Source organism: Balaenoptera physalus (assembly GCF_965194825.1).
Source record: "Balaenoptera physalus genome assembly, chromosome: 12".
In the NCBI taxonomy this organism is placed as follows: Eukaryota; Metazoa; Chordata; class Mammalia; order Artiodactyla; family Balaenopteridae; genus Balaenoptera; species Balaenoptera physalus.
Window position 1 is genome coordinate 28,614,185 of NC_138897.1, and position 24,667 is coordinate 28,638,851.

General features: G+C 45.0%; 1 protein-coding gene across 4 annotated transcripts in view; it reads right to left on the reverse strand.

Annotated features, from left to right (window-relative positions):
- SLC14A2 (solute carrier family 14 member 2) overlaps positions 1-24,667 on the reverse strand; it is a 450,031-nt gene that overhangs the window by 28,040 nt on the left and 397,324 nt on the right. For all 4 annotated transcript variants that reach the window (XM_082416695.1, XM_082416693.1, XM_082416694.1 and 1 more), the window contains 8 exons: positions 19,946-20,126; positions 18,773-18,962; positions 14,215-14,343; positions 9,571-9,763; positions 5,666-5,813; positions 4,471-4,605; positions 2,875-2,924; positions 2,215-2,389 (listed from right to left, as the gene is read on the reverse strand). In XM_082416695.1, the coding sequence (XP_082272821.1) occupies positions 2,215-2,389; positions 2,875-2,924; positions 4,471-4,605; positions 5,666-5,813; positions 9,571-9,763; positions 14,215-14,343; positions 18,773-18,962; positions 19,946-20,126 (1,201 nt within the window). The remainder of the gene's footprint in view (positions 1-2,214; positions 2,390-2,874; positions 2,925-4,470; positions 4,606-5,665; positions 5,814-9,570; positions 9,764-14,214; positions 14,344-18,772; positions 18,963-19,945; positions 20,127-24,667) is intronic.

A 24,667-nucleotide genomic window follows, 5' to 3' on the forward strand; every position in this document is an offset into this window, starting at 1 on the left:
TATTTGTATATATATACCTGGCCGTCTTGATCACAGTGCATTATAGAGTTTCTGGGGTCCTGTGGCTTTTCCAGACTTGCTGGACATACTTTTTCCTTTTTCTGAATAACTTAGCTTTTATCCATTTTTTTCCAAATGAGTTTGGCAGCTTGTATTACAGTTAAATTTTAATTCCTGTGGGCGTTAAAGGGGGAAATTGGGAGGGAAAAACAACCCAGATACCAGTGACCAAAGTGGTACCTTGTAAATGACAAACTATGAAGTGGTGTGGGGAGAGAAGGGAGGGGGAGAGATCATCTTGTCCAGTTGAGCTGAAAGCATTTTTCATATCCAAATAGTTTTCCTCTCCTGAAAATCCAATAGAAAGCATGGTTAAAGGACTGTTCCCATCAGATCCAGTGCTTTGGGTGGAGATTCTCAAGGGCTTAACAGAGAGAAGAGGGGATTTCCTACGACAATTTGCCCATAATGTACGAATAGGGTTTCTGGTTCTATCTCTTGTTAGAATAGCCGGGGTGGGGGTGGGGTGTCTCCCTCCGTTTTGGGTGATTGAGCCCCAGAAGCCTTCATCCTCCATATGGAGGGGTTCACTCATCACAGGATGGTGGGACAACCTGGCCTGCATGCTCCCTTCTAACCCTGAGATTCCAGAGCCCCCCTCCTCTTCCTGCCTAGAAACCCCTGCACTGAAGGGCCTGAGTTTTCTTCTTCCTCTCATCGTGGTGCACCTGCTGGCAGAGGGGAAACAGAGCGAGGGGCCGGAGAGGGTGAGCCTTAGGGATGGTTCCCAGACGTGTGTGTGGAAGGAAATCCTGGTGTAAAACTACGCCTCTTAGTGCTCATCACTGGGCCTGTCAGTCTCTGAAAGAGCCTCAGGGCAGGTTTTCCTGCTTCTGGTCACACTGATCTCTGTTTCTTGAGTGCCCTCCATTTCCTAAGAATCTTCACACCATCACCCAGCATGTAAATGCCTTGTGGCTTTATCTGGTGTAAAGAACATGGTGGTGTCCTTTGGGTCTGCCCACTTCCCACCAGCTCCTAACTGTTATATGTGGATCTCCAGCTCCTAAGCATTGTTATATTGATCATCTACACCAGGGACTAGCCAACTATGGCTTGTGGGCCAAATCTAGCTGCTTGCTTAATAAAGTCTTATTGGAACACAGCTACCATCATTCATTTACATGTTGTCTAAGACTGCTTTGCTCTACAATGACAGAGTTGAGTGTTTGTAAGAGACTGTATAGCCTCCAGAGCCAAAAATATTTGCTATTTGACACTTTCTGGGAAAAAGTTGACAACCCCTGATCTATATATAAATAAAGATTGAATGTAAGCTAATGCCTATAATTGGGAGGGCAAATTATGAAATTCATGGATAATTTTTGGTCTTCTACTCAAGGCTAACCATTTGTTTAAAGTATCATAAATCTCATAAAGCTTCCAACACCCACAAGCAGACAGGAAAATGAAATAAATTTCCCCAGCCTCTCACATACTGAGCTCAGGTACTTTCCTCAACTGAATTCCCTGCTCAAAGTTGCTGGCTTGACCTACACTGAGAAATGTTTATCCTTCATCATGAGTCATATAGGATTCTAACTTATTGATTCCTTCCTGTTACGGAATACCCTCTTGTCCTTTACTTTGACCCCTGAACATTCAAGACTCCCTATTTAGACACTTTCAGTGCCCTAGCTGTCCCTGTTTTTACTTTAAAACTACCTGTGTGAAATTCCTCTCTTTAATGTAAAGCTGTATGTGCCCATCAGCCATTAGCTCCGTGCACCGTGGTGCCTGCATCCCCCGAATTTTCACCCACTCAGGAACCACTCAGCAAGTTCAGTTTCACAGCATCTATTATTTAGTTAAACATGCCAAGAAGATCATCTCTTAATCACCTTTCCAAAAGACTAAATACAAAGAATGGTTTTGTTTTAAGCCAATGACATTGAAAACACATGCCTTACTACTAGTGCCAGCAAGCTCATCACCAACTTCCTCTAACGATGCACAATGGTTAGTTAAGGTGATTTGGGCAGGAAGAGAAAATCAGCACCAGGGAAAGGGAGTTAGAGGTGTGTTTGGTTCCACACAGGTACAAAGGGAAGCAAAGAAAGTGAGTGCAGCAGCTGATTGACCCAGAGTTGAGATTACAGGGAGCAGACCCAGGTCCAGGCAAAGAGCATTTCTGCCTGTAACTTGGCTAATCACCACTGAGGGACTTCTCTTCTTCACTGCTTTTCACTGTCAGGTAGTAGATGCGGTTGGCCTCTGGATAGGTGACTTTGCTGAGTGGGAGCTTGAAGATGGCCGGGTTGTTGGTCATCAGGAGCAGGAAGGTGAGTGCCGAGAGGCAGAAGGGCCAGGTGCCTGGTGGCACACCAACCTGAAATCAAAAACACTGGGATCTGAAAATGTTCCTAGGTTCCAGAGACCTTGGGGGAGAAGGATGAGGTAGGGGTTGAGGATGGGGCATTGGTTTCTGGATTTATCATATCAGAGTAGTTGGTTTTAATTTGAGGTGTTGGTACCTTTGGGCACAATCGGAATCTTTTAATAATGGAGCTGAAAATCCCCCAGGGATGATCTCCCATATCCGGCCAAACATAAGTACCTCCATCTGTCCATCCATGTTCTCCACTGCTGGTTACAGTACTCTTTCCTTCACACACACACACACACACACACACACACCCTCAGAGGCACATGTATGCTATTGCCAGTCCTTCTCTGCACAAACCCTGGATAAACCTTGACAAGGGTGTTGTATGGAGTGCTAGCTACCAGAACACAATCACAAGACTCCAAATGTCCTGAAGCCCTGGCTGGGGAGGGGCACTTTAGGGTAGTGTCAGGAGACCCCAAACTTACCACTGACATTATGTTGGAGAGGGCTGCTCCCATGTATGCACAGAACAGGGCTGTGGAAAAACAAGGACCATCGGGAGTCAGCTTTCCAGGGCCCGCCCCCAGCCCTCCCCAAGAGCAGGGCTCCACTCTGGCTCCAGCAGCTTTGGTGTTTGCACCATACCCTGACATCTGGCATGTTTGCCTGACATTATTAGTTATCTTTGCAGGTAGATGTGACCCATCTCCCATCAGGCTGTGTGTTCTCTGAGGATAGAGATTAAAGCTTACATACCCCTTTATCCCCTCCCCACTTCCATGGTGGCCTTGCATAGAGTCAGGGGTCAACAGGCATCTTTCACTAGTCCACACTGACCTTGGTGATGCTCTAGCACAAGCTGGATGGCTGGATGATTATCTGTCTGGGGGGTGAGTGGTCAGACTATGTGAGCTCTGGATAAAGTCCCTCCTGTCCAAGATTCTGAGCTGCTGTGATGCTGTTGGACATTAATCAAGTCCCACCATGGCTGGACCTTATTGGGTCCCTGAGCCAGGCATCTGGGTTCACCCATAGGATGAGAGTAGTTGGACAGTTAGGGGAGCTCACCCATACCCCTGGTGCCTCTGGACAAGCTCCTTCTACCGCTGTACCTTTGCTCTGTTTCTCTGTCCAGAACACCTTTTTCCCCATCTTTGCTTATCTAAATCCCACCCTGAAAGTGTTGAGATAAACCCCAGCCTCCTCCTGAAGCCTTCCCAGATGGTTCCAGCCACAGGAATCTGCCACTCCTCTGAAGGACAAAGACAGTTACAGTCTGAGCCTCAAAATACCTGGCACTTTTGACTTGGTGAATATTTACAGAGCCCACTGTCTCCAAGCCCAGCCTTGTGCTGGATGCTGAGGAGGATACAAGAGACATGGAAGTCATTTACAGTCTCCACACGTAAGTGGGGAAAAAACAAGAAAAGCTCTTCTAGATGATATTCTGCCCTTTACAGAGCATGGTGCTGGGGTGCAGGTGTAATGACCGTGGCCCATTTCTCTTCTCTTCTCTGTTTACTCTATGGAAATCAACCTTCCTTAGTGCTATGTTATCATTTTCTGGGACCTCAGTGCTCCCAGGTACATACATCATCTCACTGGATCTTTCCAACAGTCTTTTTAGATATCTTAGCCTGAATAATTGTGCAATTATTTCTCCTCTGCTAGACCATGGCTTCATGAGGATGTGGTCACCTCTGTATTTTCCATGCCTAGCCAAGGGCCTAGAACTTAGTGGTGCCTTACAAATAGTGGTTGAATGAAGGTTCAAGGCAGGAACGCTGGCACTAGCACACGAGGAAACGTATGTGGGATTTCCTCGTGAAATTTATAACACTGTGTACATATAGTAGCAGTAATAGTGGTGGTGACTCCGTCTGACAGTGGAGGAGCCTCAAATCCCCCAGCTGTTAGGGACCCTACCATTAAACCCTCTAGTGATAGGACCCCAGCCACAGTCCTTCCATCACTACTGCTCAGTACTGATTAGCGGCCACCATGGATGTCACATAACCAGGGGAGTGGGGAGGGCAAGGAACAGCAGAGTGACTTGGTCGCCAGCTTTCCCAGATACCCACCGCAGATGAGGGCCAGCAGGTGGGTCTGCCAGGTAAGGGCGTAGAACATGCCACCGATGGCGATGCAGGAGAGGACGCAGTTGTAGCTCCAGAGGCCCAGGTAGATAGTCTTGAAGGGCGTGGCCACCGTCAGGGCTGTGGGACAAGGTGTTGCATTTCTGGCTGATTCAGGGTCACAGCACAAAGATCACCCCACGCTGGTGCCAGGTCTCAGGTGGCCTCTCTTCCGTCGTTCCCCCCACACCTGCTACCCCTACTCATCAGAGGAGCCTCTACAAATAGTGTCCGGTCTTAGGAAACCAACAATGGGAGGAGAGCAGTGGTTTCCACTGTTTTTCAAAGATTTCACTCAGAGGTATGACTACTTCTGTGGCGAGGGTAAGCCAAGGAGGTGGGACTCCAGGCCCTCCCCACTCCTTTGGCCAGAGCAGCTGCATTTTTAGCAAGAAAGATTTCAATTGAAGAAGTTCTGCTTCAACTGGTTGAGAAACATTATGTATATACAGATATAGCTATATCTATATATACAGATAGAGAAATGAGACAGCAAAAGGGGTAGGATGTGAACAGCAGGTGATCTGGGTAAAGAATTTGTGGGTGCCTCCTGGACTATTTTTATTTTCATAATTTTTGATAAGTTTGAAATTATTTCCAAATAAAACAATTTTTTTTAAAGTTGTGCTTCCAAGAAGTTTTTGAAAAATATTGCGATAAGTCAACAGGCTCCTATTCTTAAAGCGCCTGACATCTATTTCTGACTCTACTGTCTGCAGTTACACATATAAATGTGTATATAGACAAATATATAGAAATTAAATGACATTTGTCAAATGGCAATTCAATTTCTGAGAAAAGTTTTCCTTTTAGCCTAGTCAAAATTTTGAAGGGCTGGATCATTTATACCTCTGCTTGGTCTGTTACTGGCCCCCACCCTCACCGGCTTACCCTCCTCCTCCCACCCCTCAGCTCCCAGGGGCTCAGTTTACAGGCCAACATGTCTCAGTCCCTTTGCATCTCTCCACACATCCTGCTACTGCAATCTGCTCCCTTTGGAGACTCGAGAAACGGAAAAATAATTCTCAGGCTCTGACAGTGTTTAAAAACTCCAGTGAAGATAAGTCTAGACAATTTGCTGTGTGCTGGGGAAAAATGACCCCAGGAAAATGATCCCTGCAGAGAGGGGGCCCTGTCCTACCTGCTAGCATTCCCACGATTGAGCCAATGGCAGCATGCAAGCAGATGAGTGGCGAGCAGATGAACAGGGCCACCAGGAACACGCCACCTGTCCAGGGATTGTCGCAGCCATACACCTGTCCGACCCCGACGGGGATGGCTTGTAGCAGCTGCAAAGTCAACAGAATCCAGGTCACTGGAGCGTGGGCTGATAATGCAAGGACCAGGCCCTAGGGCCAGGAGTGAGCCATTCCTGGGTGGGTAATGGGGCGGAACGGAAGGATGGCTGTGCCCTCCAGTGTGGGGGAGAACATGGGAGGGCACAAACTGGAACAAATAACTCCTCACTCCACCACCTGGCAGGCATCTGAGCATCCCTCATGCAAAGCCGGGCAGGTCCCCCAACACAGAGGCCGGACACAGGTGCTTCTGAGGGACACATGGCTTTTGCTTTGAGGGGACCAGAGGATACATCCCTGGATTGCCATTGGGGGTTTCAGGCACTAGGGGATTTCCTCTAGACCTTCTGAAATTCTAGAAACACTCCAGGAATTTTGGAAATATTCTAGGCCATTTTGATGAATGATTTGACCAAAGGTCACCCAGCTCATGGTGGCCAAGCCCAGGCTAGAGCCTCTGAGCTTGACCCCTAGTCTACTGGTAGCTGCCTCACATTCAGTGCTACCTGGGGGATGGTGGGACCCTGGGAAGGAGGAGAAGCCACTTCCCCTGCTCTGGAGGAGCACTTAGCATTGCAGAAAGGTAGCGCGAGGAACATCTGGAGAACAGCACAGAGCCCCAAATCCCTGGGCCTGAGAGTCATTGGGTGGTGCTGCAATTGGAGATGATTGATTTGGCAGTGATGTCAGATAGCCTTTTTTTGCCCTAGCTGAACCACCCACACTTTGGCAAAAAGTTCTTTGAGGGCAAAAAGGAAAGGAGGGAGATTGACAGGGCAGGGAGAGGACTGGCTTGGGAGTCGAGAGCTCTAGCTTTTAGGGGGCTCTGCAGGAGGTCATTGTGTAGCCGCTGGCATGTCGCCTCCTCATCTGAGCTCTGATGGCCTCCTCCGTAAGTTGAGGAGGCTGTCTTAGCAGACTGTCTTCCAGCTTTAAGATTCTGCCAACTCCTTTCTCCATTACCAGCTCACACAACCCTTTTGAGGACAGGGCTCCTTTACCTGGGCCCATAATAGGTGCTTAATAAATATGTGTTGATTAGCTCAGTGGTTTCCAAACTTTGTGTACGTTGGAATCACCTAAAGATCTTTTTAAAAAATGTTCATGTCTGGCGCCTCCCCAGACATTCTGTTTTAACTGGTGTGGCGGGTCGGGAGGCATGGCTGGGGCCTCTGGTGACTCTAATGTACAACAGAGCTTGGGGACCAATGGATTAGCTACAGACAATCTACTGTAGATGTTGGGAGTGCATTGCATTTCTCCCTTTGATGAAATTTTGTTCTTTTTAACAACTTGACTTAATTCTGGAGTCAGTCTGATTTCTTTAGAGAATTTCAGGAGTCCCAGAGAGCTTTTAAACTATGTCCCTTCTTGTCTCCGAATGGGTGGCCTTTTAATCACCAAGCACTGTTTGAGCCAGAGTCTATAGACTTCTGCAAGGAATCATAGGGTGGGGGCCCCGTCTTATTTAAAGAAACCCTGAAAACCCTTTGTACCAGTCCAGGGACCTCAGCTTCAGAGTGGGAACAGGTTGGAAATCTACTCAGTAAATATTCCATGACTTCCCTACATCTGAGGAATGCAGGATGCTGCGGGGAATCCGACTCCCACCTTCCCAACTGGGAACCCAGATTTAAAGCCCAAGCAGGCAAGAATGAGAAGAATGAGGGGACAAGCTGCTTTGGAGTGAAGCCTGGGTTTAGAATGAAGCTCTGCCAGGTTCCAAATTTCAGCCTGGTGAAGGGTGGCCCTGGTCCCTCCAAGCTGCGCTCCGGGCCACAGCCAATACCCTGGTGCGAAGTGCAGTCAGGTGTGCGGTGGAAATTTACTAAGGACCGGCCTCCTATGTACTCCGGATAATCCTTGTGTAACAACAACAAGCTGGTTAAACAAAACAGAAGTCACTCCCCTCATTGTTTTGAAGAGAAAGAGGGAAATGGCATTGATCCTTCAAAACTCAGATCTGGATGTGCAGAAGAAAAGGAGCCAGTGGTCAGAGTGGTGGTGGTGGGGAGTTCAGAGGGTGAGCTTGGGCCTCAAGGTATCTGGATTTGGCTCCTACCACTTTTTAACTGTTAGTTTTGAAGATGAACAAGAGGTACCTCTTCTGTGTGGCTGTCTCCACGCTGGTCCCCTCAGCACAGGACAGTACAGCCTCACCGTGCAGGGTGGGTGGGGGGCTTGGTGGCCCTTTCTCTCTGGCAGTGCCACATGTCCCTGTGGCTGTCACTCAGACCAGCCTCACCTGTAGGGCTCAGGGATAGCAGGTTGTGCCCCTGAGGCTGTGTGTCTAGTCGCCAGATGGCTGATCATTGATGATTCAAAGTTAGTTTCATCCCTGCTCTGACCCCAGCAGTTTTCCATTTGAGAAGGTGGGCTTTTGCTTAAATGCAGGGCTCTGTCTTTTCCATTGTCTTGAATTTAGACGCTAATCCTGCCGCTGATCCCACTCTAACCTCAGCCTCAGGTAAAGCTTTTAAAAAGACAAAAACCTGAAAAAGGTTTGGCATTGTTGGCAGCAGCGTTTGCCATGAGGGGCAGAGGAGCCTTTCCTTTTCTGACAGGTTCAGGCTCAGAGTTTGGCTGATGCTGCAGGACCTGGGCTGTCCACCCCACCTGGTGTCTGCCTGGCACCAGGGCCACAAAGAGGTTTAAGCACATCTAGACAAAGGACTTGGTTGGGTGGGGAGGGCTCAGAAATCAGATTTTGTGAACAATATTTGAGGCACTAGCTACAGTTTGACCTCAAGGATCTAACCCTCTCTGTGCCTTGGTTTTCCCATCTGTAAAAGGGGATGATGATAGTACTTAACAGTATTGGGTTATGATGAGGGTTAAATGAGTTAGTAAGCTAAGGGCTTGGAACAGTGTCTGATACATAATAAACTTGCTTTAGTGTAAGCTGTTAGCTATCTCTATATTCATTAACAAGGGCAAAATTTTACAATTCTATATATTTAATCTTATGTTAGGTTTTTATTATATCCCTTGATCTCTGACGTCTAGAGATCAGTAGAATAAATGAATATGTACATGTGCGATAGAATATAAAGCAGGGTTTCTCAACTTTGGAATTACTGACATTTTGGGCTGGTTAATTCTTTGCTGTGGGGCGGGGGCTGACCTGTGCATTGTGGGATATCTAGCAGCAACCCTCGCCTCTACCCACTAGATGCCAGTGGCACCCTTTCTCCCCAGTCTTGATAATTATAACATTTCTGCAGACATTTGCCCTCCCCAGGAGGGCAAAAATCACTCCTGCTTGAGAACCGCTGATATGGAAAATACACAAAAATTTAACACCATCTTCTATTGATAATATCTTTAAAATCTTAATTTTAAACATTATTTTAGTGTCCTGACCCTTCACCCAACTATCTGTTTTATTTAATATTTTCCCCTTAATCCCACCATTCTGTATTGTCAACTTAACCTTTATCTGTAAACTTGTTTATTATCTGTTTCCCTGTGCAGAGTGTAGGCGTCACAATGTCAGGGATGTTGTTTTATTCTCCATGTATTCCCAGTGTCTGATAAAGTGCCTAATACAAATAAGGTCTCCAGTAGGGGTTCATTGAAAGAACATATGGAGGTGGCAGCGACCGTTTCCTGTCCTCCTCTCTGCTAAGACCCAACATCTGCTGGAGGTGCACCTAGAGAAGATGAGAGCCTGAGTAATCCACAAAGTGGTGAGTGAGATGGTCTGCAGTGGAAACAGGGCCCCACACACCTGCCACTGGTGACTTACCAAAGACATCTCAATCTCTGACCAGGTGATGTTCGGCACTGAAGACACGGGCTCCACCAGCGTCGTGGGGAAGAAGAGGTTGTAGTGGCCCGTGGCCGCCAAGTACAGGGTCACTGCGATGTTGAAGGGCAGTGTGAAGACCGGGAGGTCCCACTTGCTGAAGATGGAACTCAAGGCACTAGAAAAGACAGGGCTGGAGATGGAAGGGACAAAGGGTTAATTGCTGCGCTCATCCTTCAGCCTATACTGTCTAGTCAGCTCTGGTCACTGGACCACTCACTGTCCCCTCTCCTTGGCACAGCCATTCCTGTCTCCCTTGAGACTTGAGTGGTCCATTTACCTGGGACTGGAAATAAGGTGTTCAATATAAGTCTACATTTTTGGGAAACAAAATTTGAAAGTCTTATAACTTGTTTTCAATAGAAAATGTTATAAGATAATTTATATATTTCCTTATTTCTTAAACCAAGAAAACTAAACAAAATCTAATCCTTACAAAATGTCATGTATTGCCTTTGGATCATTACAATGTACATCACGATGTATCCTGGGCTGTGATAACATTTAGAATATATGCTTGAAATAACCTTCTAAGAGGAGGCTGCTACGAATATAGCAATTCAGCTGAAGTACTTGGAATTATGCTGGGAGCCACTGTGTGAAAATGAAACCTTCAGCTGATTGTGTCCTCTGTCTTCTTGGTGTCTTCCTTGGGGAGAGAGTGGATTCTGGAGAAAGATGGACCAAGGTGCAAATCCTAACTCCTACACTTACAGGCTGAGTGAGCTGTGGTAGGAAATTAACCTTCCTTAGCCTCAGTTTCCTCTGAAAGGGCCATCCACCTGGCACCCAACACTCTACATCTCCCACAGGCAGTGAGCTGCAGGACAAAACTTGAACTCATGTGATGCGGTTGATTGGCTCACTTTTAATTAAGGACGATGAATCTCAAATGGGCATTGAAGACTGCCTGAAACCCCTACTATACGTCCCTAGCAAATTAACTCTCCAACTTGCTGAGACAACAATTTTGCATTTTCTCCTTTCTCCTCCATTCTTCACTTTCTGCTTCCCTTTAGTTTCAGCTAACCACCTTCCTTTACTGCATTAAGAAAACAGAAATGACAAGATGAGATATGCTTCATTTTCCCGACCATAAGATTCATACTCCGACTGCTTTGTTCCCAAGTACTCTGCCTCTCTGCCTTTTTCATATAATGGAAGTGTCCTTGCTCCCTTATCAGGCCAATTCTTTTCCTTGTACTTTGGGATCCAGTCTCTCAAAGACTTCGTTCTTGCAATTCTCTCCTTTCTCTCCTGCAGCTTCAACCTCTCCTTTTTCTCCAGGTCACTCTCATAAATACATAATGCGTTCTAGTACCTTCTACCTTAAAAATCCTCCCCCTTTCTGATTTCTGCTCCAAATATTGCCCCTTTTCTCTGCCCTCTGCACAACACTATTCCTCAAAACTAGTCTATCTTTGTTATCCTCAATTTTTCTACTCCCATTCTTTCCTAAACCCACTCCAATCAGGTGGATGTTCTCACCACACCACAGAAATGGCTTTTGTCCAGTTCACCGATGACATCTCTCTTGCCGTGGTCATTCTCTGCCCCTTTCATTTGACAGTTGGATCCTCCACCTGGATCGAAACACCTTCTGTCAGGGCTACCACGACACTGCACTTAGTTGCTCTCCAGCTGCTCCTTCTCAAGTCCCCTTCAGTGGTTCTTCCACTCTTCTGCCAGGCATCTAAATATTGGAAGATCCTACAGCTCTGTCTTGGATCTTCTCTTTTTGAATCCTCTCTTCCTGGATGATAACCTTTAGTTTCGAGGATGAAATATCTTCTATATGCTTCTGCCTTCCTAATCTTGACCAGATCACTAAGGTCCAGATTGGCACATCCAATTTCTTTCTCAGCATCTCTACTCAGAAGGCTGAAGTTTAATATGTCCAAACAGAACTCTTGACTTGTGTCCTGTCCCCCACCATCAACTGGTTTTTCTTTCCATCCCCTCCATCAACCCAGGTGCTCAGGCAAATTATAGGAGTGCACTGAGTCTTCCTTCATCCCCACCCCCAAACTCCACAGCCTCTCAGAAAGTCCTGTTGCCTCTACCTTCCTTAAAATATACCCCAAGCCCAACCACTTCTCTTCACTTTCATGGACATCGCCCTGGTCAAAGCACTCCTGTCCTCTGTGGGTTATTGCAGCAGACTCCTAACTATGCTTCTAGCATCCACTCCTGGTCCAGCTAAAATCCATTCTCCACACTGCCAGCACAGTGATTTGTTTAAATTTAAACCACATCCTATCACTCCTCTGCTTAAAACCCTTTAACTGCTTCTCATCACAGTTGTAAAAATCAAAAGGCTGGGCTTCCCTGGTGGCGCAGTGGTTGAGAATCTGCCTGCCAATGCAGGGGACACGGGTTCGAGCCCTAGTCTGGGAAGATCCCACATGCCGTGGAGCAACTAGGCCCGTGAGCCACAGTTACTGAGCCTGCGCGTCTGGAGCCTGTGCTCCGCAACAGGAGAGGCCGCAATAATGAGAGGCCCGCGCACCGCGAAGAAGAGTGGCCCCCGCTTGCTGCAACTAGAGAAAGTCCTCGCACAGAAACGAAGACCCAACACAGCCATAAATAAATAAATAAATAAATAAAAATTAAAAAAAAAATCAAAAGGCTTGCTGGAGAGGTACAAACTATTAGGTACAAAATAAGCTACAAGGATATATTGTACAACACAGGGAATATAACCAATCTTATAATAACTAAAAATGGAGTATAACCTTTAAAAATTGTGAATCACTATATTGTACACCTATAACTTATATAACGTTGTACAGCAACTATACTTCAATTAAAAGAAAGGCTTACTAGATCCACAAGGTGTATGGGCCTTGGCCATCATCTACTTCTGCCCTCACCTCCTGCCACCCCTCCTTCATTCACTGAGCTTCAGCCCCTTTGGTCTTGTTTCTTGAACACATCATACTTCTCCAGTTGGTGTCTGCATATGCCACTGGTTCTGCCTGCAATATACTTCACCCAGATCTTCAGATGACAGGTACTTCCTTATTTAGGTGACAGTTCAAATGTCTCCTCTTCAAAGTGGCCTTCCCTGACCACCCAAGTCTGGGATCATTCTTTGTCCCGTTTGCCCCATTTTGCTTTCCTCAAAGCACTTATCACATCTTGAAATGATCTTTTTACTGAACAATTGATGAGTTTATTTCTATCTTTGCCAGGAAGAATGTCAGCTCCCAGAGGACAGAGACTTTCTCTTGCTCACAGCTCTCCCTGACATCTAGAATAGTCTCTGCACATAGAAGGCCCTCAGCAAATGTTTGTTTGTTGGATAACTCCAGCACTACTTAGTACCTACGCTGTGGACTGGATTTCCAGGATTGCATGAGTGGATTTGTGAAGTGCCTGGGTAGTAGCACAGAGCTCAGCCAGCGTAGGGGCCCAGTGTTTCTTTTCTTTTTTTTTCACTTTAAATTGGGAAGTGAGGGTGGGGATGGGGGCACAGTAGATACACTGCCACCCAGTGCACTGTGTCTGAGGGGCTTAATCTATGTAGTTATAAACCAAATGTATGCAAATGAAGACACGTTCTCCTCTTCCTCAGGCGTGGCATGTGGGGGACATTAAGGAAATCCCCACAGAAATGACTGTGTTAGCATTTTGTCCTGATAGATTAATGAAGAAATCCTAAGAAGAAACGTAAATTGCCCAGAATGCTTAATGTAGTAATTTATTTGCAAACACTCCTAAAAAGTAATGGAACAGCACTTAAACTAAATTAAACTAACTGGTTTTAGTAACTCCAGACTTTGAAACCAAGGAAAGATGTTAAAAATCAGTCGGCATGTCAGAGAGTGGTAGAGTTCAGGGGTTGGGGGGACATGGGCTCCCCTCAGGCTTCCTGCCACCATGTTACAGAGGGTGCGACCAGACCCTTTGACGCTATAGACTCACTGTAGGTTCAAGTGAACTGAGCATTACATGTGTAAAAGGCCTATTTGTTCCTAACACCCTTCATCTTGACTTTTTTATTCCTTCTGAAAAATGAGGCAAATCCACAGCAAGACCTCCACTGATGCTTCTTGTTCAAAGATTCTATGCTTTAAATACAGACATTTTGTTTTAGAAATCTCTCTGATTCTATCACAAGTGAGTTTCAGCTTTTGGGTCTTGGTTAGGCCACGGGATAGACGATTCCCATGTAGGCTGGAGTTGAATAGTGCAGACTCTTGGTTCATCATCTGAGGCAGGTTGCATAGCCTCTGCATGCCTTAGCCTTCCCTTCTGTAAATTGGGAACGGTAATAGTCCTCCCTTGCCTAGCACTGTGCCTGGCATGTAGAAAATACTCAATAAATGTTAACCTTTATTACTAAGCCTATCATTCAGAGGAGGTTATCAGCACAGTAAAAAAAATGTAGTGTTTGCTCTTTGAAAGGTCCGTGTTATTCCAAACTCAAAATGATCCTCTTGTGTTGCGACTCAACTCATGGACTCTTGCGAGACAAAGACAAACCAGGTTGACTATGAAGACACGGGGCCCCACAACAGTGTCAGACACAGCACCTTGGGGCCCTGTAGGTCCGAGAGTGGAAAGAAGGAGGTGCCTCACCAGGACATGGCTGTGAAGGTCACAGGAAGCAGAAGCCACCAGTAATAGTCTAACTTCTCGGAGAACACAGCTATCAGCATTCCCACCAGCATCCCATTGTACCCATGGAGACCCGAGGCAATGGCGGACCTGGGGTTGAAAACAGAGGTACTGTGTGAATTTGTTGGCACTTACTGGGTCTGTTCCTCCTGGTGCTCACAGAAAAAAGTCAGCTTAGTCAATGAATGTAGGGTAGTCACACAGCTGCCGGCACATTTCTAGATCTCTCTCTCTCTCACACACACACACACACACACACACACACACACACACACACACACCTTGATTACCCTTGGTGATCTAGAATTAAATAATGCACTTTGTCTATGTCTAAGCTCCCCTTTGCTTCTCAGGGGAGTCTAGACTGCTTGATATAGAGGGAAATCTAAGAGAAACCTGAGGTGCGTCATGGGGAAGGGGTGTGTGTGTGTGTGTGTGTGTGTGTGTGTATGTGTGAAAGAGACAGGACAGGAGGAGGAAGGAGGGAGGCAGGGAGGAGGAGAGAGTGTGTTCTGACTGCATTGTGTGACACTGTAATTGTCTGAATCTGGCCGCTTTCCCTGTCTCTGAAGTTGGCCCCAGAGTGCACAAGCCGAGTCCGCTGTGATGCCCATGTCCTTCCCCGCGGCACAGCAGGAGGGCCCAGAGGCACCATAGAATCCAAGCTTGAGTCTCCTTCTGCTTCATCAGAGATGCCTGTATGCACCTAAACTTCTCTTCCTGATCCAAATAAACACTGCCCTTGACCTTTCCCATTGCTCTGCTGGGTAAGGGGAGAGGGGAATGGGGTGAGGGACGGGCCTGGACAAATCACATTGCAAGGCCCCTGCAGAGAATAAGCTTTGTGTGCTGTGGTCTGCCCTGCCCTCCACTGAAAGTTGCCTGAGGTCAAATCTTATCTGATGTCAGTGTCAACAACAGTCAACAGTGTCTGGTGCACGGAGCGGAGCATTCTAGGCAAGCAGTTGCTGAATGGATGTGAGTGTGTGTTAAATCCTACCACAGATACTGACTGTTTTGTAGGTGGAGGCACCTGGAAGCATGGTGCCCTATGGTGGAGGAAGGGAGCTCTAGCCAGAGGAGGCTCCTGGCTGGCAGAGGCCACAGCTTAGGTGTGGAATAGGGGAACCTTCAGCTCTGGAGTGACCAGGAGATCAGCTCAGCTAGATTAGGGGAGTGGGAGCAGGGGAGAGGGTGGGAGAGCATCTCTAGACAGTTTCCAACAAGAAAAGCTGAACATGGGGCACTTGTGTGGGGACACTTGTATGGGACATGGGACAGCTGGGTCTTTAGCTGCTCCAAGGCCAGGAAGATATGGGGTAGCTGGGGGCAGGCAGGGGGCTGAGAAAGAACGGGGCGGCAGGGAAGACCACTGGAGTTCAGAATCTCCTCAGGACTAGAATAACTACCTGAGAAACCCGTGCTTGGGGAAGAATCATTATTTTTAAGTGTGTTTGCATTTTCTCTATATTTTCTCATTTCTGTTCCATGTTAGAATTTAGTACATTTTTAGTTTTAATACCAGTTGCTTCAGGCAAACTGAGCAGAGACTGATGACCCATGTTGGGGGAGAACCTCAGCCCCAGTGGCTGGGTGTATAGGAAGAGCAGGAATAGAATGAGGGAATCCAGGGGAGATAAAATTAGGGAGACATCTACGGGCTGCCTCCATAGCTGCCCCTCCCCGTAGGGAGTCCCCTCCCAGAACCCTTCTCTATCAAAACGCTGGTGGCTTCTGGCTTGATTGTCAAAAGGAGACCCATTGCCTCACATCCCCATCCCTGCCCTGACCATCAAAAATATAAAATTAGGTTCAACCTCAATGCCCAAAAGACCTTCATTAGGATCATGTTCCAGAAGGACACTGCAGCATCATGTTGCTGAGCTTGAGGCTGCAGTGGTAAAGGGCTGTCTTGGGCTAGTGGGGGTGGGGTAGTAGAAGTAAGGGCTGGGGAGTGGGGGTGGGGGTAAGCAGGAGTGGTGGACAAGGAGAAGAGGTAGGGGCTCTGGGGGTAGGCGAGTAGGGATGGTGGAGGGGGTTGGTAGAGGTTATGACTAGGATATGCAGCTGCATCAGTGGTTCACTGGGGACTGGTGAAATTGGGGCTCCTCAGAAGGATGTGTGTGTACACATGTCATGTAGGGTGCCTAGAGCTTTGAGCCTATGATGTAGAACATGGCACTGACCTACCAGCAATGAGGCTGGAATCTTTTCCAGGCACCGTGGTAGAATATGGAACATCTGAGATGGACTTCCTGTTCTGAACATAGCTAGGGAGAGAAGACTCAGAAAGCAGAGAATGATCCAAGATAGTATGGGGGTAAGTTCTGTGGTTTTTCAGAGAGAAAGGAGGGTTCAGAGAGCACTGGGGTAGTCAGGGGTGGCTCCCTGGAGGAGGAGGGATTTGCAGGAAGGGTAGGATTAGTTAGACTGAAGCAAAAGTGCTCAGTTGGGAAGAGTGTGATGCTACGTGGTAGGTTGGGTGAGTCCGGTCAGAGAAGGCTTTGGAAACCAAGCTGAGGGATTGGGTTTTTAGCTAATGCACACTTGTCTTAGATTCTTAATCAGGATATTTGGGAAGGTTAGGCAGGGAATGTGTGTGTTTCCTTCATAGACCTGGGAGCAAAAAAAGAGTCCATGGAGCAACTCTTTGAATGGCTTGGCAAGTTTTCCAGTGGATTATGGTCAGGAGAGAAGTTGGCGAATTAGACTGTCAGAACAGGAAGGGACACAGGCTTCTTGAAGGTGACCTGTAGGTGGGCTGGATGGAGTTCACCTCAGGGGAGTTTTGGCGAACAGTGATGGAACAGTAGGACAAGAGCTGATCCTGTCGGAGGCTATTTCTATGCCAGCTGTCCGTGAGGCTGTAGGTGAGTGGCAGCAAGGAATAGGGAACCCACTGCTTGAAACAGAGACACAAATCCTGGCTGGAGCCCATTTCTTCTGTCACCTAATAGACCTACACCCCAAAGAATTCAGCCTCTTATTCATCTGATCTCGTATGGCCTCCCAACTAGAATTGGCGTGGTCCCCCAAGGCCACCTTAGAGGGGCACTGACACTTCTCATGGGAGGCAAGTCGACCCACGCCTGTGCCTTGGTGGAGCTGGAATGTCCGGGAGGCTGGAGGAGTGCAGCGTTGGTTATAACACAAGCAGCTTGGAGCACTCCCCAGGCTCTGGGGTCACCAGGGGCCCCCGGCTCTGCTGTCCACTCTGTCCACGTGCCAGGGAGAGCACTGACCTCCAGCCTAGAAGACACAGGCCACGTGTCCCAGCCAGAACCCTGCCATCCACTGGCTGTGGCTCCTTCCGTGAGCGCCTTACTCCTCCTGGCCTTCTTTCTCTCACTTGCAAAATGTGGACCCTCTTACCTTCACTGTCTGCCTTGTGAAGTGGCGGGAAGAATCACAGGTAACAAGGCACAACAGTGCTTTTCAATATTTTTGACAGTACCCCATGGTAAGGAACGAATGTGTTCATATTTTATAGTATGGCCCAGTTTTTCTCTCTCTCTCTCTTTCTCTCTCTCTCTCACCCCCCCAACACCCAACGTGACTGAAACAAAAATTTCACAAAATAATATTTGCCTTTACTACATATGGATTACTCTAATCTGTTTTATTTTATTCTATTATTTTAATTTTAAAAAATCCTGTTTTTAAAAATTCATGATCTACAAATGAATTGGTGACCGCCAAATTTAAAAAAAACTGAGACTATGGGCATTCCCAGACCTCTCTGATCATCAGAAGTACCCAGGAGAATCTTGTTTAAAACACCGCCCACCTCCAGATCCACTGAATGGGAATATCTCTGGGAGGGAGGGGGACTGGGGCGGTGCTGAGAAACTACATTTCTTAACAATCACTCCAGGTGTTTCTGGCCATCAGGAAAGTTTGGGAACCATTGGAATAACATACGGCAAAGTCTGAGGAAATGGTCCCATTCTCTAAAATGCACTTGTTGTTATTACTGGGCTTTGTGGCCACTGGTGCAGAGCTGCCCTCCCCCCAACCTGCCCCCTCTCAGCTCCTGTTGTTCCCTTCTCCATGCCACCTCCCCACCCCCTCACTGCCCTCTCCTCTCGCCTTCCTCTCTCCCACATCAATGTTACTAGCTCAAGGCTGCCCTCTCTAAGCTTCCCAACACTTAATGAGGTCTGCCTTCTCTGAGCTTTCCAGTATACACTGTCTTGTATTATTCTGAGACATTTCTTGTCTGTTAGTCTTATCTCCCTCAACCAGATTGTAGGCTCCATGAAGGAGGAGCAGCTTAAGTGTTCCTCTGCACCTGCCTTCGAGGGAGTGTTTCCAGAAGTCTCTACAGTCAGATGGAGCCTGGTACTGTCACTTGCTGTGAACTTAGGAGAAGTTTAACTGTGTAAAGAACTCCAGTGACATGTTTAAAGCCGATACTCAGGAGACTGTGGTTGGCTGATACTAGGATAAGGTCACTCAAGTAAACACTTCTCCACCTGTCTATCCCAAGAACCCAAGACCCTCAAAGAGAGGAACTCACCTGTCCTGGCTCAAGACAAGGGCAGTTAAAGTTGACACCACTGTCCCCAGACCCCCAGCAATTGTCCACCAGGGATTCTGGATCAGGAGCCCTATGAAGATGATGAGTCCGCTGAGAGGGTTGTTGACAAACATCACCTGAGCGGCCCCCCTCAGAATCCAGTCTGTGAACTGGAAGGCCAGGGGCTTATCTGAAAGAGACAGGCAGAGTCATCAGCAGGGTTCAGCCTGTGCTTCCCTGCTGGACCACTGGCTGGCGAGGCAACCAAGGCAGACAGGGATGCACTAGCCAGGACACTTTCCCTCATTCAACTTGGCGCCCAGCCCGAATCTCTGCGTGGCCTGACAATCAGTCCACAGTGGTGTCAGTTTTGCCATACAGACTGAGGCATCATGCTGAGACCAATTTAACGCTATTCCAGCCATCGGCTTGGTTGGTAAGGAAGCCCCAGGAACATTCCAAGGGAAATTTATTGGTCCAAAGGAAGAGGTGGGGAGGGAAGGAAACTCTTTTTGTATAGAGCTGTATGACTCAGTTGAGGGCTGGTATCTGAGCAGCAAAGAATATAGTCTGGAGAAAAAAAGGCTGGGAAAGAAATGATTTTAGCTCAGCTGTGAAATCAGCGTTGAGTTATGTATTGACATTGAGTATTGACATGCATTCTGTCTCATTCTCTGGTTTGGTTTCCAGGACAACATATACAAGTGGGGGGCAGGTGGGGGAGGGTATGGTAGGGATATTTGTTGCAACATTTAGTTTAGGGAAACTAGGAGAAGAATGATGTTAAAAGGGAAGAATCTGGAACACTGGGGAGGGTGAGACCAATATTTTCTTGGCACATAAAAAATGGCTGTGGAATAAGTGAAGGAATGACCATTCAGTTTGTTTGAAAATGGCTTCTACGTTGCTAATGTGGTTGTCCTATATCTATTCCATGTAGGAGTGAAGAATTTGCAAAGAACTAAAATCAGTGGAATGCACTGAATTCTGAAACCATGGGAATTCAGGTAGTAGGATACATTACAGCCACCCAGAGCCAGCCCTGAGCTGGAGCACCTCAAATGTGGGGGCCCTGCCATGGGTGAGTGCGGGAGCAGCTTCCTCAGTCCAAGCCAGAGGGAGGGCTGGCTCCCTGGCCTGGCCTGGCTGCTTCTGCCCTGGGCATTGGCCTACCTTTCAGCCAGCTCCTGCATTCCTTCATCTCGCCTGTGAGGTAACCCACAGCTTGAAAGAGGCTGATGCCCCCTTGGCCCGAAGAGTCCTGAGGGGCTGCCCCACTTTCTATTCTTCTACCCTTTTCATTGGGTTTTTCAATCTTCACAATGTGGCTTTCTTCGCTGGATGATCGAAGATCCTTTAAGGAGAAGCCATGACAAAACATCAAATAATATAGCTTTTTGAGAGCAGGGGCATTTGGGGGTAGGGAAGATTGTCAGATTTTTTGATAAAGATAGAGGATCATAAGATAAATAAATGTCCATTGTGCAATGCTGTCTAGAGTGCCCCACACAGGCCTGCTCTTCCCAGGACTTCTACATGTTCCTCATAGCAGGGTTCTTAACTTTTTTTGCCATGGATCCCTTTTGGCAGTTTGGTAGGCTTGTGGACTTCCTTCCAGAATGTTTGTAAATGAATAAAATAAATAAGATTGCAATGAAAACCAATTATATTGAAATGCAGTTATCACAGTATTAAAAAAAAAAACCTGCTATGCATGTAGGAGCAGCAGATCCAATACCAATTATAAGTTAAAGTATTGATGAGTGACTATGTGGGATGACAACTCAGGACAACTCTATAGGGCCATTCTAGCTCCAGAACTCACCGTAGGCTCACCTGAGGCCTTTATTGTGACTGCATCACAGCCCAACTTCTGCCTAATTCTGCTGCCTTTACGTCTTTACAAGTATTGACCCCAAGGACACACCCCAGTAAACTTCTTACATCCAACTCTCCATCTCAGAGTCAGCTTTCTGGGGGAAACCAATCATGTGACAATGACAAAAATCTCAGGTACTACTAATACGGCTGTTGTTCTTTGCTTATATTTATAATTGAAGTAAATGCTAAAGTTCATTGGAGGTTAGTGAAAATAAAGATAAATTATTTTTTCCATCCAAGTTCATATCCCCATCAATCTTGTCTATGGATGCCTGGGTCAGGACTCCTGCTCTAAAACTGTGCTTTCCGATATAGTATCCATGTGGCTCTTGGCACTTAAAATGTGGCTGATCTGAACTGAGATGTGCTCGAAGTAGGTTTTGAAGGTTTAGTACGAAAAAAGAATGTGTAAAAGATCTCAGTGATACTTTATATTGATTAAGTATTAAAATAATAATATATGTATTCATATATATTAGGCTAAATAAAATATATTATTAAAATTAATTTCACCTGATTAATACAGATAGCCAAAAGGCACATAAAAGATGCTCAACATCACTAATTATAAGAGAAATGCAAATGAAAACTACAATGAGATATCACCTCACACCAGTCAGAATCGCCATCATTAAAAAGTCTACAAATAATAAATGCTGGAGAGGGTGTCAAGAAAAGGGAGCCCTCCTACACTGTTGGTGGGAATGTAAATTGGTGCAGCCATTATGGAGAATAGTATGGAGGTTCCTGAAAAAACTAAAAACAGAGCTACCATATGATCCTTCAATCCCAATCCTAGGCATATATACGGGGAAAAACATAATTCAAAAAGATACATGCACCCCAATGTTCATTGCAGCACAATTTACAATAGACAAGACATGGAAGCAACCTAAGTGTCCATCAACAGATGAATAGACAAAGAAGATGTGGTATATTTATACAGTGGAATATTACTCAGCCATAAGAAAGAATGAAATAATGTCATTTGCAGCAACATGGATGGACCTTGAGATTATCATACTAGATGAGGTAAGTCAGTCAGAGGAAGACAAATATATGATATTGCTCATATGTGGAATCTAAAGAAAAAATAATGCAAAGGAACTTATATACAAAACAGAAATAGACTCACAGACTTACAAAAAAGACTTATGGTTACCAAGGGGGAAGTGGGGGGAAGGATGGTTAGTTTGGATTAACATATATACATTACTATATATAAAATAGATAACCAACAAGGACCTACTATATAGCACAGAGAACTATACTCAATATTTTGTAATAACCTATAATGGAAAAGAATCTGAAAAAGAACATATATATATATATATATATATATATATATATATACATATATATATATATATATATATATATATATATATATAAAACTGAACAATAATATATATATATAGCTATATATATAACAGAACCACTGTGCTGTATATCTGAAACTAACACAACATTGTAAATCAACTATACTTCAATAAAAAATAAAATGAAAATAAATTTCACCTGCTTCTTTTTCTTTTTACTTTTTAAAATGTAGTTAATATAAATTTAAACTTACATGTGTGGCTCATATTATGTTACTATTGTATACTGATGGTCTACAGATTTCTCTAACCTCATCACTGCATCAAAACTTAAATGTCCTGAAGATGTCAGTAGAAATGGTGAAGTGAGGACCTCAAATTCTCTCCTCCATTAAGGCAATGAGAACACTGGAAAAAAATGTGCCGGAGGCGGTGGATAACAGTTGAGGAAAACAAGAAGCTAATCAAAAAGCTTAAAAGGAAAAACTGGGGAATGAGATGTCCAAAGGGGGCTTTAAAAGGCTTGGGCATATTGCTGTGAATCTAGAACACCTCATGCATGTGTAGGGCTTGCACATGCCCAGGACAGTGTGTATGCTCAAGAAAGACCTGAGAATGCCCTAAGCTCTCACCTCTGGCTGAGTCTGAATCTCTATGCAAGCAGAAATTAAAGGCTAGGTGGAGTTGAAAACTGCCTAGGTGAGTGTTGAAGATGCCCCAACACACAGACAGGTCTCCTTGGCAAAGACTGAGAAGCTTACTGATCCCAGACATTTAAGGAAATCTCTGTCCAATAATTAGCTAAACTTTAAGCTGACTGAACAGAGATTTCAGTGGCTACAAATGACAAAAGAATAAAGACTTTCCAGAACTAGTCCAGAAAAGCCGTTAAACAAACAAGCCAGCAACGACAAACCCTGGGGAGAGGGAAGAATCTGATTTCCAGAGTTGTCACATTATTTAAGACATCCAGTTTTTTAACAAACAATTATGAGACATGCAAAGAAACAAGAAAGTATGAGACAAGGGAAATAAAGCAATCAATAGGAACTGTCCCTGAGGAAGGCCAGACTTATTAAACAAAGATTTAAAATCACCTTAAAATATCATCAGGGAACAAAAGAAAACCATGTTTAAAAACTAAAGGAGAGTATGAGAAATATGAGAACAATCTCACTAAATAGAGATTATCAATAAACAGGAAATTATAAAAAAGAAACAAATAGAAATCCTGAAGTTGAAAGGTATAAAAATGGAAATGAAAAATTTGCTAGAGGAGCTCAACAGCAGCTTGGAGCACTCAGAAGAAAGAATCAGAAAACCTAAAGGCAAGTCAATTGAGATTATCCAATCTGAGGAACAGAAATAAAACAGAAAGATGAAAAATGAACATAGCCTCAGAGACCTGTGGGACCCATCAAATGTACCACCATATGCATAATGGGCATTCCAGAAGGGAAGGAGAGAGAAGGGGCAGGAATATTTGAAAACTTCCCAAATTTGATGAAAATCAGTAATAGACACATCCAAGTAGTTCCACAAACTTCCAGTAGGATAAACTCAAAGAGATCTTCACCTAGACATATCATAAACTATTAAAAGTCAAAGACAAGAGTAATTTTGTATAGACTCTTGAAAGCAGCAAGAGTGAATCAAGTCATTACATACAAGAAATCCTCAATAGAATTAACATCCAATTTCAGAAACCATGGAGGTCAGAAGGCAGTGGAATGACATATTGAAAGTGCTGAAAGAAAGACTGTCAATCAAGAATTCTATATTCAGCAAAACAGTTTTTTAAAAATGAAGGAGAAATTAACACATTCTGAGGTAAATGAAAACTGAGAGAATTTATTGCTAGTAGACCTGCCTATGAGAAATATTAAAATGAGCCCTTCAGGCTGATATGAAAGGACACTAAGAAGGACACTAGTATCTCAAGAAGAAATAAAGAGCATTGGTAAAGGTAACTACATAGGTAAATATAATAGACAGTATAAATGTATTTTTGGTAATTCTCTTTTTCCCCTTCTGATGTAAAGACAACTTCATAAAACAATTGTAAGTCTGTGTTGGTGGGCATACAATGTATAAAGATGTAATTTGTATGACAGTAACAGCACAAAGGAGGTGGGGATAGAGCTACATAGGAACACAGCTTTTGGATAATATTGTAATTAAGTTGGTTTTAATCCAAGCTAGATTGTTATAAATTAAGATGTTTAATTGTAATACCCAGGGCAACTACTCAGAAAATAACTAGAAACATATAGAAAACAATGACAGAAGAATTAAAATGATACACTAGAAAATATCTGTTTAAGACAAAAGATGGCGTAGTGAAATAATAGAGAAACAGAAAAAAGACATAGAAAACAAATAGCAAAACGGCAGGCATAAATCCTACCTTATCAGTAACTAAATTAAATATAAATGGATTCACACTTCAATTAAAAGACAGAAATTGGCAGAACGGAATTTAAAAAGTTATACAACTATATCTTGTCTACAAGAGACACAATTTATATTCAAATATGTAAATAGATTGTAAGTATGGAAAAAGATATATTGTGCAAACCGTTACCAAAAAAAAAAAAAAAAAAAAGCTGGAGTGACTATACTAAGATCAGCAAAATAGACCTTTTGCTGAGACAAAAATTGTTACTAGAGAGTAAGAAAGACAATTTTAATGATA